Below are 16,962 nucleotides of genomic sequence, written 5' to 3' on the forward strand. Positions count from 1 at the left end.
GGCTAGGGATCATGAAGTGGCCTTGGACACTATGCCAGTCTCGGGTCACACTCGGGCAGAATGGCAGGCTCAGGGTCACATTTGGACATGACAATGGACTCGTGGTCACACCGGACATGATGGTGGCGTGGACATGATGTCACACTCGGATATGATGGTTGGTTCAGGGTCATGCACGGACACAATGGCAAACTCAAGGTCAAACTCAGATACGATGGTGGGCTCGGGGTCACTTTTGTACTTGACGATGGGCTCAAGGTCACATTCGGTCATAAGAAAGGTTCTGGTTGACACTTGGACAGGATATCAGGCTCGGGGTCACATTTGGACATGACAATGGTGAACCAAAGGTCACATTCAGTCATGATGGTAGGCTCAGGGTCAGGGACTGACACAATGATAACCTTGAGGTCACCCTCGGACACCATGGTGGGCTCGTGGTCACACCCAGACATGATGATGGGCTTGGGGTCACACCCGAACATGGTGATGGGCTCGGGGTCACACCCAGACATGATGATGGGCTTGGGGTCACACCCGAACATGGTGATGGGCTCGGGGTCACACCTGGTCATGATGATGGGCTCGGGGTCACATCCAGACATGATGATGGGCTCGGGGTCACACCCGGTCATGATGATGGGCTCGGGGTCACATCCAGACATGATGATGCGCTCGGGGTCACACCCGGGCATGATGATGGGCTCGGGGTCACACCCAGACATGATGATGGGCTCGGGGTCACACCTGGACATGATGATAGGCTTGGGGTCACACCTGAACATGATGATGAGCTTGGGGTCACACCCGGTCATGATGATGGGCTCGGGGTCACACCCGGTCATGGTGATGGGCTCGGGGTCACATCCAGACATGATGATGCGCTCGGGGTCACACCCAGACATGATGATGGGCTCAGGGTCACACCCAGACATGATGATGGGCTCGGGGTCACACCCGGGCATGATGATGTGCTCGGGGTCACAACCGAACACGATGGGCTCGGGGTCACACCCGGTCATGATGATGGGCTCGGGGTCACATCCAGACATGATGATGCGCTCGGGGTCACACCCGGGCATGATGATGGGTTCGGGGTCACATCCAGACATGATGATGGGCTCGGGGTCACATCCAGACATGATGATGGGCTCGGGGTCACATCCAGACATGATGATGGGCTCGGGGTCACACTCGGACATGATGGTGGGCTCGGGGTCACACCCTGACATGATGATGGGCTCGGGGCCACACCTGGACATGGTGGGCTCGGGGTCATACCCGGACATGATGATGGGCTCGGGGTCACACCCAGACATGATGATGGGCTCGGGGTCACACCTGGACATGGTGGGCTCGGGGTCATACCCGGACATGATGATGGGCTCGGGGTCACACCCAGACATGATGATGGGCTCGGGGCCACACCTGGACATGGTGGGCTCGGGGTCACACCCGGACATGATGGTGGGCCCGGGGTCACACCCGGACATGATGATGGGCTCGGGGTCACACCTGGACGTGATGGTGGGTTTGGAGTCACACCCGGACTAGGGTCACACCCTGACATGATGATGGGCTCGGGGTCACATCCGGACATGATGATGGGCTCGGGGTGACACCCAGAGGTAATGATGGGCTCGGGGTCACACTCGGACTCACACTCGGACATGTTGATGGGCTCAGGGTCACACCCAGACATGATGGTTGGCTCGGGGTCACACTCAGACATGATGATGGGCTCGGGGTCACACTCGGACATGATGATGTTATCGGGGTCACACATGGACATGCTGATGGTCTCGGGGTCACAATCGGACATGTTGATGGGCTCAGGGTCACACTCAGACATGTTGATGGGCTCAGGGTCACACTCAGATATGATGTTATCGGGGTCACACATGGACATGCTGATGGTCTCGGGGTCACACCCTGACATGATGTTGGGCTCGGGGTCACACCCTGACATGATGATGGGCTCGGTGACACAACCGGACATGATGATGGGCTTGGGGTCACACCCTGACATGATGATGTTATCGGGGTCACACATGGACATGCTGATGGTCTCGGGGTCACATTAGGACATGATTGTGGGCACAGGGTTCCACTCGGACATGATGGTGGGCTCGGGCTTCACACTCTGACATGATAATGGGCTCGGGATCACACCCGGACATGATGGTGGGCTGGGGGCCACACCAGGACATGATGACGGGCTTGGGGGTCACATCCGGGTGTGATTGTGGGATTGGGGTCACACCCGGACATGATTGTGGGATCGGGGTCACACCCGGACAGGATGGTGGGCTTGGGGCCACACCCTGACATGATGATTGGCTCGGGGTCAGATCCTGACATGATGATGGGCTCGGGGTCACACCCTGACATGGTGATGAGCTAGGTTTATAGCCAGACACATGGTGGGCTCGGGGGTCACACCTGGATGATGGTGGGTTCGGAGTCACATTCAGACAAGACGATGGGCTAGGGATTATACACGGACACGATGGTGGGTTTGGGGTCGCACCTGAACACGATGGTTGATTCAGAGTCACTCTCAGAATCCCTGATGGGGTTTGTAGGCACATGTGGACAAGGCAGTGGGTTCCGAGGTCACCATACTGGGCTGCAGGCCACACTGGGACACAATGATGAGATTGAGTCAGGTTTGGACATAATGTTGGTTTCATCTTCAGGCTTGGGCACGATGGCAGGCACAACGTCACTCTTGGATATGTCGGTGATCACGCTTGGACACGATGGTGGGCACTTTCGGACATGATGTTGGGCTTAAATTCAGGCTCGAAAACGATGGTGGGCTCGAAGCCACTTTGGACACAATGGCAGTCTCACGGACACTCTTGGATACAATTGTGAGCTTGTGATCATGCTTGGACACAATATCAGTCTCAAAGCCACACTTGGATGCAATGGCGAGCTTGTGATCATGCTTGGACACGAAGGTGGATTCAAAGTCCCGCTTGGATACAACGGTGAGCTTGGGAACATGCTTTGACACAGCTGCAGTCTCGACGTCCCGCTTGGATACAATGGCGAGCTTGGGATCATGCTTGAACACGATGGCGAGGTCGAGGGCACACTTGGATACAATGGCGAGCTTGGGATCATGCTTGAACACGATGGCGAGGTCGAGGGCACACTTGGATACAATGGCGAGCTTGGGATCATGCTTGAACACGATGGCGAGGTCGAGGGCACACTTGGATACAATGGCAGACTACAGGCCGGGCTCAGAAACCATGACAGGCTCAGGTTAATGCAAGGTAGGCTCTGGATTACATTCGGAAACGGTGGTGGGCTTGGGGTTATATTGGAACATGCCAATGGGCTTGGGGCCATATTTGAACATGTCAATGGGCTTGGGGCCATATTTGAACATGTCAATGGGCTTGGGGTCACATTTGAACATGCCAATGGGCTTGGGGTCACATTTGAACATGCCAATGGGCTTGGGGCCATATTTGAACATGTCAATGGGCTTGGGGTCACATTTGAACATGCCAATGGGCTTGGGGCCATATTTGAACATGTCAATGGGCTTGGGGTTATATTTGAACATGTCAATGGGCTTGGGGTTATATTTGAACATGTCAATGGGCTTGGGGTCACATTTGAACATGTCAATGGGCTTGGGGTTATATTGGAACATGTCAATGGGCTTGGGGTCACATTTGAACATGTCAATGGGCTTGGGGTTATATTGGAACATGTCAATGGGCTTGGGGTTATATTGGAACATGTCAATGGGCTTGGGGTTATATTGGAACATGTCAATGGGCTTGGGGTCACATTTGAACATGTCAATGGGCTTGGGGTCACATTTGAACATGTCAATGGGCTTGGGGTTATATTGGAACATGTCAATGGGCTTGGGGTCACATTTGAACATGTCAATGGGCTTGGGGTTATATTGGAACATGTCAATGGGCTTGGGGTCACATTTGAACATGTCAATGGGCTTGGGGTTATATTGGAACATGTCAATGGGCTTGGGGTTATATTGGAACATGTCAATGGGCTTGGGGTTATATTGGAACATGTCAATGGGCTTGGGGTTATATTGGAACATGTCAATGGGCTTGGGGTTATATTGGAACATGTCAATGGGCTTGGGGTTATATTGGAACATGTCAATGGGCTTGGGGTTATATTTGAACATGTCAATGGGCTTGGGGTTATATTGGAACATGTCAATGGGCTTGGGGTTATATTGGAACATGTCAATGGGCTTGGGGTTATATTGGAACATGTCAATGGGCTTGGGGTTATATTGGAACATGTCAATGGGCTTGGGGTTATATTGGAACATGTCAATGGGCTTGGGGTTATATTGGAACATGTCAATGGGCTTGGGGTTATATTGGAACATGTCAATGGGCTTGGGGTTATATTGGAACATGTCAATGGGCTTGGGGTTATATTGGAACATGTCAATGGGCTTGGGGTCACATTCAGACATGTCGGTGGGTTTGGTGTTACACTTGAATATGACGATGGGGCCGGGGTCACATTTGGGACATGTCTGTGGTCTCTGGGCCACACTCGAACAAGACGATGGACTCGGGGTCACACTTGGTCATGTCTGTGGGCTCGGGGTCACACGTAGACATGATGGTGGGCTGGGGGTCACACTCAACCGACACGATGGGGGGCGTGAGGTCACACTCAGACACAATGGTGGGCTCGGGGTCACACTTGGGCACGATGGTGAGCTCAAGGTCACATTCGGACATGATGGTGGATTCGGCGTCACACTCAGACATGGTGGTGGGTTCGGGGTCACACTCGGACATGATGGCAGACTGGGGTCACACTGGGACTTGTTGACAGGCTGGGGGTCAACTGGGACATGATGGCAGGTTGGGCTCAGGGTCATGCTGGGATATGATGGCAGGCTGTGGGAGTCACACTAGGACCTGATGGCAGGTTGGGCTCGGGGTCATCCTGGGATATGATGGCAGGTTGGGGGTCACACTGGGACCTGATGGCAGGTTGGTGTCACACTGGGACATGGGGGCATGTTGGGGTCACACTGGGACATGATGGCAGGCTGGGGTCACACTGGGAAATGGTGACAGGCTGGGGTCACACTGGGACCTGATGGCAGGTTGGGGGCAGGTTGGGGTCACATTGGGACATGATGACAGGCTGGGGGTCACGCTGGGACATGATGGCAGGTTGGGGTCACGCTGGGACATGATGGCAGGTTGGGGTCACGCTGGGACATGATGACAGGCTGGGGTCACACTGGGACATGATGGCAGGCTGGGGTCACACTGGGACATGATGGCAGGCTGGGGGTCACACTGGGACATGATGACAGGCTGGGGTCACACTGGGACATGATGGCAGGTTGGGGGCAGGCTGGGGTCACACTGGGACATGATGGCAGGTTGGGGGCAGGTTGGGGTCACGCTGGGACATGATGGCAGGCTGGGGTCACGCTGGGACATGATGGCAGGTTGGGGTCACGCTGGGACATGATGACAGGCTGGGGTCACACTGGGACATGATGGCAGGCTGGGAGGGTCACACTGGGACATGATGACAGGCTGGGGTCACACTGGGACATGATGGCAGGCTGGGAGGGTCACACTGGGACATGATGACAGGCTGGGAGGGTCACACTGGGACATGGGGGCAGGTTGGGGTCACACTGGGACATGATGGCAGGTTGGGGGCAGGCTGGGGTCACACTGGGACATGATGGCAGGCTGGGGTCACACTGGGACATGATGGTAGGCTGGGGTCACACTGGGACATGATGACAGGCTGGTGGTTACACTGGGACATGATGGCAGGTTGGGGGCAGGCTGGGGTCACACTAGGACATGTTGGCAGGCTGGGGTCACGCTGGGACGTGATGGCAGGCTGGGGTCACGCTGGGACATGATGGCAGGCTGGGGGTCACACTGGGACATATGGCAGGCTGGGGTCACACTGGGACATGATGGCAGGCTGGGGTCACACTGGGACATGATGGCAGGTTGGGGTCACGCTGGGACATGATGGCAGGTTGGGGTCACGCTGGGACATGATGACAGGCTGGGGTCACACTGGGACATGATGGCAGGCTGGGGTCACACTGGGACATGATGGCAGGCTGGGGGTCACACTGGGACATGATGACAGGCTGGGGTCACACTGGGACATGATGGCAGGTTGGGGGCAGGCTGGGGTCACACTGGGACATGATGGCAGGTTGGGGGCAGGTTGGGGTCACGCTGGGACATGATGGCAGGCTGGGGTCACGCTGGGACATGATGGCAGGTTGGGGTCACGCTGGGACATGATGACAGGCTGGGGTCACACTGGGACATGATGGCAGGCTGGGAGGGTCACACTGGGACATGATGACAGGCTGGGGTCACACTGGGACATGATGGCAGGCTGGGAGGGTCACACTGGGACATGATGACAGGCTGGGAGGGTCACACTGGGACATGGGGGCAGGTTGGGGTCACACTGGGACATGATGGTAGGTTGGGGTCACACTGGGACATGATGACAGGCTGGTGGTTACACTGGGACATGATGGCAGGTTGGGGGCAGGCTGGGGTCACACTAGGACATGTTGGCAGGCTGGGGTCACGCTGGGACGTGATGGCAGGCTGGGGTCACGCTGGGACATGATGGCAGGCTGGGGGTCACACTGGGACATATGGCAGGCTGGGGTCACACTGGGACATGATGGCAGGCTGGGGTCACACTGGGACATGATGGCAGGCTGGGGTCACACTGGGACATGATGGCAGGCTGGGTCACACTGGGACATGATGGCAGGTTGGGGGCAGGCTGGGGCCACACTGGGACATGATGGCAGGTTGGGGTCACGCTGGGACATGATGACAGGCTGGGGTCACACTGGGACATGATGGCAGGTTGGGGGCAGGCTGGGGTCACACTGGGACATGATGGCAGGTTGGGGGCAGGCTGGGGTCACACTGGGACATGATGGCAGGTTGGGGGCAGGCTGGGGTCACACTGGGACATGATGGCAGGCTGGGAGGGTCACACTGGGACATGATGGCAGGCTGGGGTCACACTGGGACATGATGGCAGGCTGGGGTCACACTGGGACATGATGGCAGGTTGGGGGCAGGCTGGGGTCACACTGGGACATGATGGCAGGTTGGGGGCAGGCTGGGGTCACACTGGGACATGATGGCAGGCTGGGGTCACACTGGGACATGATGGCAGGCTGGGAGGGTCACACTGGGACATGATGGCAGGCTGGGGTCACACTGGGACATGATGGCAGGCTGGGGTCACACTGGGACATGATGGCAGGCTGGGGTCACACTGGGACATGATGGCAGGTTGGGGGCAGGCTGGGGTCACACTGGGACATGATGGCAGGTTGGGGGCAGGCTGGGGTCACACTGGGACATGATGGCAGGCTGGGGTCACACTGGGACATGATGGCAGGCTGGGGTCACGCTGGGACATGATGGCAGGCTGGGGTCACACTGGGACATGATGGCAGGCTGGGGTCACACTGGGACATGATGGCAGGTTGGGGGCAGGCTGGGGTCACACTGGGACATGATGGCAGGCTGGGGTCACACTGGGACATGATGGCAGGTTGGGGGCAGGCTGGGGTCACACTGGGACATGATGGCAGGCTGGGTGTCACATTGGGACATGGGGGCAGGCTGGGGTCACACTGGGACCTGATGGCAGGCTGGGGTCACACTGGGACATGATTACAGGCTGGGGTCACACTGGGACATGATGGCCGGTTGGGGTCACGCTGGGACATGATGGCAGGTTGGGGTCACACTGGGACATGATGACAGGCTGGGGTCACACTGGGACCTGATGGCAGGTTGGGGTCACACTGGGACATGATGACAGGCTGGGGTCACACTGGGACAGGATGGCAGGTTGGGGGCAGACTGGGGTCACACTGGGACATGATGGCAGGTTGGGGTCACACTGGGACCTGATGGCAGGTTGGGGGCAGGCTGGGACATGATGACAGGCTGGGGGTCATGCTGGGACATGATGGCAGGTTGGGGGCAGGCTGGGGTCACACTGGGACACATGACAGGCTGGGGTCACACTGGGATATGATGGCAGGCTGGGGTCACGCTGGGACATGATGGCAGGTTGGAGTCACACTGGGACATGATGGCAGGCTGGGGTCACGCTGGGACATGATGGCAGGCTGGGGTCACACTGGGAATGATGGCAGGTTGGGGGCAGGCTGGGGTCACACTGGGACATGATGGCAGGCTGGGGTCACACTGGGACATGATGGCTGGCTGGGGTCACACTGGGACATGATGACAGGCTGGGGTCACACTGGGACATGATGGCAGGCTGGGGTCACACTGGGACCTGATGGCAGGCTGGGGTCACACTGGGACATGATGGCAGGCTGGGGTCACACTGGGACATGATGGCAGGCTGGGAGGGTCACACTGGGACATGATGACAGGCTGGGAGGGTCACACTGGGACATGATGGCAGGTTGGGGTCACACTGGGACATGATGGCAGGTTGGGGTCACACTGGGACATGATGGCAGGCTGGGGTCACACTGGGACATGATGGCAGGTTGGGGGCAGGCTGGGGTCACACTGGGACATGATGGCAGGCTGGGGTCACACTGGGACATGATGGCAGGTTGGGGGCAGGCTGGGGTCACACTGGGACATGATGGCAGGCTGGGTGTCACATTGGGACATGGGGGCAGGCTGGGGTCACACTGGGACCTGATGGCAGGCTGGGGTCACACTGGGACATGATTACAGGCTGGGGTCACACTGGGACATGATGGCCGGTTGGGGTCACGCTGGGACATGATGGCAGGTTGGGGTCACACTGGGACATGATGACAGGCTGGGGTCACACTGGGACCTGATGGCAGGTTGGGGTCACACTGGGACATGATGACAGGCTGGGGTCACACTGGGACAGGATGGCAGGTTGGGGGCAGACTGGGGTCACACTGGGACATGATGGCAGGTTGGGGTCACACTGGGACCTGATGGCAGGTTGGGGGCAGGCTGGGACATGATGACAGGCTGGGGGTCATGCTGGGACATGATGGCAGGTTGGGGGCAGGCTGGGGTCACACTGGGACACATGACAGGCTGGGGTCACACTGGGATATGATGGCAGGCTGGGGTCACGCTGGGACATGATGGCAGGTTGGGGGCAGGCTGGGGTCACACTGGGACATGATGGCAGGCTGGGGTCACGCTGGGACATGATGGCAGGCTGGGGTCACACTGGGAATGATGGCAGGTTGGGGGCAGGCTGGGGTCACACTGGGACATGATGGCAGGCTGGGGTCACACTGGGACATGATGGCTGGCTGGGGTCACACTGGGACATGATGACAGGCTGGGGTCACACTGGGACATGATGGCAGGCTGGGGTCACACTGGGACCTGATGGCAGGCTGGGGTCACACTGGGACATGATGGCAGGCTGGGGTCACACTGGGACATGATGGCAGGCTGGGAGGGTCACACTGGGACATGATGACAGGCTGGGAGGGTCACACTGGGACATGATGGCAGGTTGGGGTCACACTGGGACATGATGGCAGGTTGGGGGCAGGCTGGGGTCACACTGGGACATGATGGCAGGTTGGGGTCACACTGGGACATGATGGCAGGTTGGGGTCACACTGGGACATGATGGCAGGCTGGGGTCACACTGGGAATGATGGCAGGTTGGGGGCAGGCTGGGGTCACACTGGGACATGATGGCAGGTTGGGGTCACACTGGGACATGATGGCAGGCTGGGGTCACACTGGGACATGATGGCAGGTTGGGGGTCACACTGGGACATGATGGCAGGTTGGGAGCAGGCTGGGACATGATGGCAGGCTGGGGTCACACTGGGACATGATGGCAGGCTGGGGTCACACTGGGACCTGATGGCAGGCTGGGGTCACACTGGGACATGATGTCAGGCTGGGGTCACACTGGGACATGATGGCAGGCTGGGAGGGTCACACTGGGACATGATGACAGGCTGGGAGGGTCACACTGGGACATGATGGCAGGTTGGGGTCACACTGGGACATGATGGCAGGTTGGGGGCAGGCTGGGGTCACACTGGGACATGATGGCAGGTTGGGGTCACACTGGGACATGATGGCAGGTTGGGGTCACACTGGGACATGATGGCAGGCTGGGGTCACACTGGGAATGATGGCAGGTTGGGGGCAGGCTGGCGTCACACTGGGACATGATGGCAGGTTGGGGTCACACTGGGACATGATGGCAGGCTGGGGTCACACTGGGACATGATGGCAGGTTGGGGGTCACACTGGGACATGATGGCAGGTTGGGAGCAGGCTGGGACATGATGGCAGGCTGGGGTCACACTGGGACATGATGGCAGGCTGGGGTCACACTGGGACCTGATGGCAGGCTGGGGTCACACTGGGACATGATGACAGGCTGGGAGGGTCACACTGGGACATGATGGCAGGCTGGGGTCACACTGGGACATGATGGCAGGTTGGGGTCACACTGGGACATGATGGCAGGTTGGGGGCAGGCTGGGACATGATGGCAGGCTGGGGTCACACTGGGGCATGATGGCAGGCTGGGGTCACACTGGGACATGATGACAGGCTGGGAGGGTCACACTGGGACATGATGGCAGGCTGGGGTCACACTGGGACATGATGGCAGGTTGGGGGCAGTCTGGGGTCACACTGGGACATGATGGCAGGCTGGGGTCACACTGGGACATGATGGCAGGCTGGGAGGGTCACACTGGGACATGATGGCAGGCTGGGGGTCACACTGGGACATGATGGCAGAGGACTGGAGAATTGCAAATGTTACACCCTTGTTCAAAAAAACGTTCTGAAGATGGCCCCAGCAATTACAAGCTAGTCAGTTTAACATCAGTAATGGGTAAGCATCGAGAAACAATTATTCTGGATAGAGTAGGCAGTCACATGGAAAAATCTGGGTTGATTAGGATCAGCCAGCGTGGATTTATAAAGGGAAAATTGTGCTTAACTAACTTGCTGGAGATTTTTGAGGAGGTTACAGAGAGGATTGATGAGGGTAATGCTATTGATGTGGTGTACATGGACTTCCAGAAGGCATTCGATATGGTGCCACACAACAGACTTGTATGAAAAGTTATAGCTCTTGGAATAAAAGGGACAGTATGAACATGGATACAAAAATGGCTGAGTATTAGGAAACAGCGAGTCATGGGTCATAGATATTTTTCAGACTGGAGGAAGGTTGGTAGTGGAGTTCCCCAGGGATCTTATTGTGTCTCTTGCTTTTCCTGATATATATTAATGTTCTAGATCTCGGTGTGCAAGGAACAATTTTAGAGTTTACTGAAGATACAAAACTTGGGAAGCATTGTAAACTGTAAAGAGGAAGAGTGTAGAGCTTCAAAAGGACATAGACAAGTTGATGGAGTGGGCAGATAGGTGGCAGATAGAGTTCAATGTGGAGAAGTGTGAGGTGATGTATTTTTGTAGGAAGAACATGGAAAGACAATATAAAATAAGGGGTAAAATTCTGAAGGGTGTGCAGGGTCAGAAGGACCTGGGTGTATGTACACGCATCCAGGTGCGTATATTATTGAAGGTGGCAGGACAGGTGGAGAGAGCAGTGAATAAAGCAGGCAATATTCTGGGCCTCAGTAATAGGGGCATAGAGTACAACAGCAAGGAGGTTATGCTGAACTTAATCAAGGCACTGGTTAGACCTCAGCTGGAATATTGTGTGCAATTCTGGGAACCACTCTACAGCAAGGATGTGAACACATTGGAGAGAGTGCAGAAGGGGTTCACAAGAATGGTTCCAGGGATGAGAAACTTCGGTTATGAGGACGGATTGGAGAGGTTGGGACTGTTCTCCTTGGAGAGAAGAAGGCTCAGAGGAGATCTGATAGAGATGTTCAAAATCAGGAGGGGGCTGGACAGAGGAGATAGAACATAGAACAGTACAGCACAGAACAGGCCCTTCGGCCCTCGATGTTGTGCCGAGCAATGATCACCCTACTTAACCCACATAACCGGTATACCCGTAACCCAACAATCCCCCCATTAATTAAGATAGGGAGAAACAGTTCCCGCTGGTAAAAGGATCAAGAACGAGAGGGCACAGATTTAAAGTGGTTTATATAAGAAGTAAACGTGAAGAGAGACAATGGTTCACACAATGGTTGGTTTGGGTCTGGAATTCTCTGCCTGGAAGGGCTGGGTGGAGGCAGGTTCAATCGAGGCATACCAGAGGGCATCAGATGATTATTTGACTAGAAACAATGTGTAGGGGTGCGGGGAAAAGGCAGGGGAATGCCACCAAGCCCTGATGCCCGTTTGGAGAGCTGGTGCAGAGACGATAGGCCAAATGGCCTCCTTCTGCACCTTAACAATTCTGTGATTCATCCCTTATTAACAGCACGGTCCCATCTGCTTTCCCTTTTTTCCTATCCTTCTTAAATGTGAAACAACGTTGAATATTGCGATCCCCCTCTTGCTCACCTTATAATCACATCTTTAGGCAATTAAACCATACCCACTTACCTCTATTTGTGCCTTCAAATCTTGCTGCCAATGCTGCCTGCATTCAGATCGCCTGCCCGTAACTTTGCCTTTTCATCATTATGCTGCATTCTGATCCTGTTTGATGACTGCATTGACTTTGACTGCCTTCTAATTTTGCTCGCTACTTTTCTACTTCCCGCGATATGTTTTGCTTCCCTCCAATTTGAGCTCCCTCTCGGTTTCCCATCCCCCTGCAAATCTAGTTTAAACTCTTCCCAGTGGCAAAAGTAAACCTCCATGCGAGGATGTTAGCCTTGGCCCCACTAAGGTGCGACCACTCATCTTGTCCAGGTCCCGCTTGCCCCAGAACAAGTCGCAGCACCTCAGAAATCTGACGCCCTCCCTCCTGCACCAATTCCCCAGCCATATGTTCAATCCTGTGCCTCTGCCATCTGGGCGCCCCCCCTGCACGCCAGGGTTTCGCTTCGTTTAGTGACCCTTCAAAGTGGCTGCTTGCGGCGCCCTCTTGGTCCCTCAACCTGCTCCTTACCTGCTGCAACAAATCCGAGATCCATCCCTTTCTTCTCTTCGTGTTCCCCTTGTGTTCCTTCTCCTCCCATCCCCCTTTCTATCCCCTCCCTCCCATGTGCTCCCTGCCCGCTTGCCCCTTGGCATTCTCCCTCCCTGTGTCCCCTCCCCGCCAGGCGTTCCCTCCCTGCCAGGAGGTGCGTCGCGGCCACCCTTGCTATCATACTTCCTGCACTATCTTTCCTTGCTCGTGTGGTGGCCTCCCTCCTGTAGCTGGTCTTATGCCCGCTGATTGTCCGCTCCCACTGCCTGTGGCTCGCCCTCAACTGCGTGCCACTGCCCTCGACCTTCCCTGTGATTTGGTCTTTCTGATCAAAGCGAGGCAGCACAGTCCCGCGCAAACATAGTGTGTGGCCATTACAGTTTTCTTTCCCTCTTTCCTCCTCTGCTTCACCTTCAGCATTGCCTTGCCTGCCCCTTGATCAGGCCTTTCATCCGAACAAACTAGCCCACCTCTGCCAGGGGTTTGAAGTAGTGTTCTTTATTCTGGAACGTGACCCAGAGCCTGGCTGGTAACAGCATTCTAAATCTCACTTTGTTATTGTACAGGGCCGATTTCGCCTGGTTCAACTTGGCCCTGTGTTTTGCCAAGTCCGCCCCATAAGACCATAAGATTATAGGAGCAGAAGTTGAAATTCCCCCGCTATTATTAGACTTGCTTTTACACTTCGCTGAAATTAGCCTACATATCTGCTCAGACTGTTAGTGGGCCTGTACAACACTCCCAGCAATGTCAGCACTCATTTTTGCTTTTAAATTCTTCCCATGTCGCTTCATTTGAAGAGCCTTCTAAGATGTCTTCCCGCCTTAATGCTGTAATTAATTCTCTGATCAATATTGTGACCCCCCCTCCTCTTTTACCTCCATCCCAGTCTCACATGAAGATCTTCCATCCTGGAATATTGAACTACTAATCCTGCCCCTCTCTCCACCATGTCTCAGCAATGACAACATACCCCCCATGTTTTAATTTGTGCCCTCAACTCATCTGCCTTTTTTGTCAGACTCCTCACATTAAAATTAATACCATCTAATCTTGCCAAACTCCCTTGTGACTTGACTGGTTGAGAACCTCTATGCCTTATCATAGAATCAGAGAATTTACAGTGCAGAAGGAGGCCATTTAGCCCATCGAGTGTGCACGGCCCTTGGAAAGAACACCCTACTTAAGCCCACACCTCCACCCTATCTCCGTAACCCAGTAACCCCACCTAACCTTTTTGTCACTAAGGGCAATTTATCACGGCCAATCTACCTAACCTGCACATCTTTGGACTGTGGGAGGAAACCGGAGCACCCGGAGGAAACCCACGCAGGCATGGGGAGCAAGTGTACACACCACACAGACAGTCACCTGAGGCCGGAATTGAACCCGGGTCCCTGGAGCTGTGAGGCAGCAGTGCTAACCACTGTGCCACCGTGCCGCCCCATGACTCAATTGCTGACTCAATTACTGTCCCTTCTAATTTTGGCTGTGCATCTCCCCTGCTGAACCTTCTGTCAGGATCCCACCCCCGCTAAGTTAGTTTAAACCATCCCCAACTGCATCGGCAAACCTCCGTGCAAAGACGCTGGTCCTTGATCCTTGGACCTGGCACTAGGGAGGCAACATTCCATCCTGGAGTTACATCTACTGCCACTGAAATGTCTGTCTGTTGCCCTAGCTAATGAAAGTCCTATCATCATTGCTCTTCCACTTCTGTGGAACTGAGCAACTCGTGAACATCACAGACTTAGCTCTGGCTGTGCTCCACTGAGGAGACATCACGTTAACCAATATCCAAAATGGAAAAGCAGTTAGCAAGCAAGATCCACTCGAGGGACTCCTGCATGGTTCTCTTGAGACTGCCTGGTGGTCACCCATTCGCTCCCTGCCTTGGTGCTCCTAATATGCAGTGTGACCACCTCCTTAAACATCCTATCCACATAGCTCCCTTCCTCACAGCGGCCGAGCAATGTGACTCCAGCTGCTGCTCGGTTTAGGAAACCTGGAGATCAAGTTACTGCAGCCGGTGACATTTACTCCAGAGATGATTGTCTCGGACACATAGTGCATCCATGACTTCCCATATACAACAGGTGACACATTCCATGTGGCTGAGCTGCCCTGCCATGCCTCAACTGCTACTAAATATTTAATGTATGTGGGCTAACTTACTGGTAACTCACCAATAAGCTTCTTCCCCTGGACTGAGGTTGGAGCTAAATACTGAAGACTGTAAAAGATATATCAAGATGCTTCTGCCTGTCTCCAAAGTCTTCACCTTCACTGATCACTAATTGGGCAGTGTTCAGCAGCGCAAGGTCTCCGTCAGGGGGGTCACATACTTTTGCTACTTGTCCCCCCATCACCCCTTAAGGCAACAATAGATGTGGCATAGTCAGCGCAACAGGCAGCGACCTCTAAATGTTAAATGTCCTTGTGTTGTTATTCTTCTTCTTCAGCAGATGATAATTCTTCCCACCTAGAGCTCATGTCCCTCTTCTTTGATGCATTCCAAACAGAAGGGTCAAAGCACAATTTTCAAAGGCGCTCTGATTCAGAGTCCGGTGCGGGCTCCAGTCCCGGATAAGGGCTCCGGTCCCGGAGTGCGGGCTCCAGTCCCGGAGTGCGGGCTCCGGTCCCGGAGTGCGGGCTCCGGTCCCGGAGTGTGGGCTCCGGTCCCGGAGTGCGGGCTCCAGTCCCGGAGTGCGGGCTCCGGTCCCGGAGTGTGGGCTCCGGTCCCGGAGTGCGGGCTCCAGTCCCGGAGTGCGGGCTCCGGTCCCGGAGTGCGGGCTCTGGTCCTGGAGTGCGGGCTCCAGTCCCGGATAAGGGCTCTGGTCCCAGAGTGCGGTCTCCGGTCCCGGAGTGCGGGCTCCAGTCCCGGATAAGGGCTCCAGTCCCGGATAAGGGCTCTGGTCCCAGAGTGCGGTCTCCTGTCCCGGAGTGCGGGCTCCGGTCCCGGAGTGCGGGCTCCAGTCCCGGATAAGGGCTCCAGTCCCGGAGTGCGGTCTCCGGTCCCGGATAAGGGCTCCGGTCCCGGAGTGCGGGCTCCAGTCCCGGAGTGCGGTCTCCGGTCCCGGATAAGGGCTCCGGTCCCGGAGTGCGGGTTCCGGTCCCGGATAAGGGCTCCAGTCCCGGATAAGGGCTCCGGTCCCGGAGTGCGGTCTCCGGTCCCGGATAAGGGCTCCGGTCCCGGAGTGCGGTCTCCGGTCCCGGATAAGGGCTCTGGTCCCGGAGTGCGGGCTCCGGTCCCGGATAAGGGCTCTGGTCCCGGATAAGGGCTCTGGTCCCGGAGTGCGGTCTCCGGTCCCGGATAAGGGCTCCGGTCCCGGAGTGCGGTCTCCGGTCCCGGATAAGGGCTCTGGTCCCGGATAAGGGCTCCGGTCCCGGAGTGCGGTCTCCGGTCCCGGATAAGGGCTCCAGTCCCGGATAAGGGCTCCGGTCCCGGAGTGCGGTCTCCGGTCCCCGAGTGCGGTCTCCGGTCCCGGATAAGGGCTCCAGTCCCGGATAAGGGCTCCGGTCCCGGAGTGCGGTCTCCGGTCCCGGATAAGGGCTCCGGTCCCGGAGTGCGGTCTCCGGTCCCGGATAAGGGCTCCAGTCCCGGATAAGGGCTCCGGTCCCGGAGTGCGGGCTCCAGTCCCGGAGTGCGGTCTCCGGTCCCGGATAAGGGCTCTGGTCCCGGAGTGCGGTCTCCGGTCCCGGATAAGGGCTCTGGTCCCGGAGTGCGGGCTCCGGTCCCGGATAAGGGCTCTGGTCCCGGAGTGCGGTCTCCGGTCCCGGATAAGGGCTCTGGTCCCGGAGTGCGGGCTCCGGTCCCGGATAAGGGCTCCGGTCCCGGAGTGCGGTCTCCGGTCCCGGATAAGGGCTCCGGTCCCT

General features: G+C 56.4%; 2 protein-coding genes across 2 annotated transcripts in view; one reads left to right on the forward strand and one right to left on the reverse strand.

Annotated features, from left to right (window-relative positions):
• The window catches only part of scn5lab (sodium channel, voltage gated, type V-like, alpha b), a 707,937-nt gene that overhangs the window by 83,673 nt on the left and 607,302 nt on the right, over positions 1 to 16,962 (forward strand). The gene's annotated exons all lie outside the window — the stretch shown is intronic.
• On the reverse strand, positions 2,726 to 4,483 carry LOC119965702 (foot protein 1 variant 1-like). The gene is made up of 2 exons (XM_038796462.1): positions 3,314 to 4,483; positions 2,726 to 3,223 (listed from the first exon to the last, which is right to left on the reverse strand). The coding sequence occupies exons 1-2, from the start codon at positions 4,481 to 4,483 to the stop codon at positions 2,726 to 2,728; spliced, it is 1,668 nt and encodes a 555-aa protein (XP_038652390.1).

Source organism: Scyliorhinus canicula, chromosome 5 (genome assembly GCF_902713615.1).
Source record: "Scyliorhinus canicula chromosome 5, sScyCan1.1, whole genome shotgun sequence".
NCBI lineage: Eukaryota > Metazoa > Chordata > Chondrichthyes > Carcharhiniformes > Scyliorhinidae > Scyliorhinus > Scyliorhinus canicula.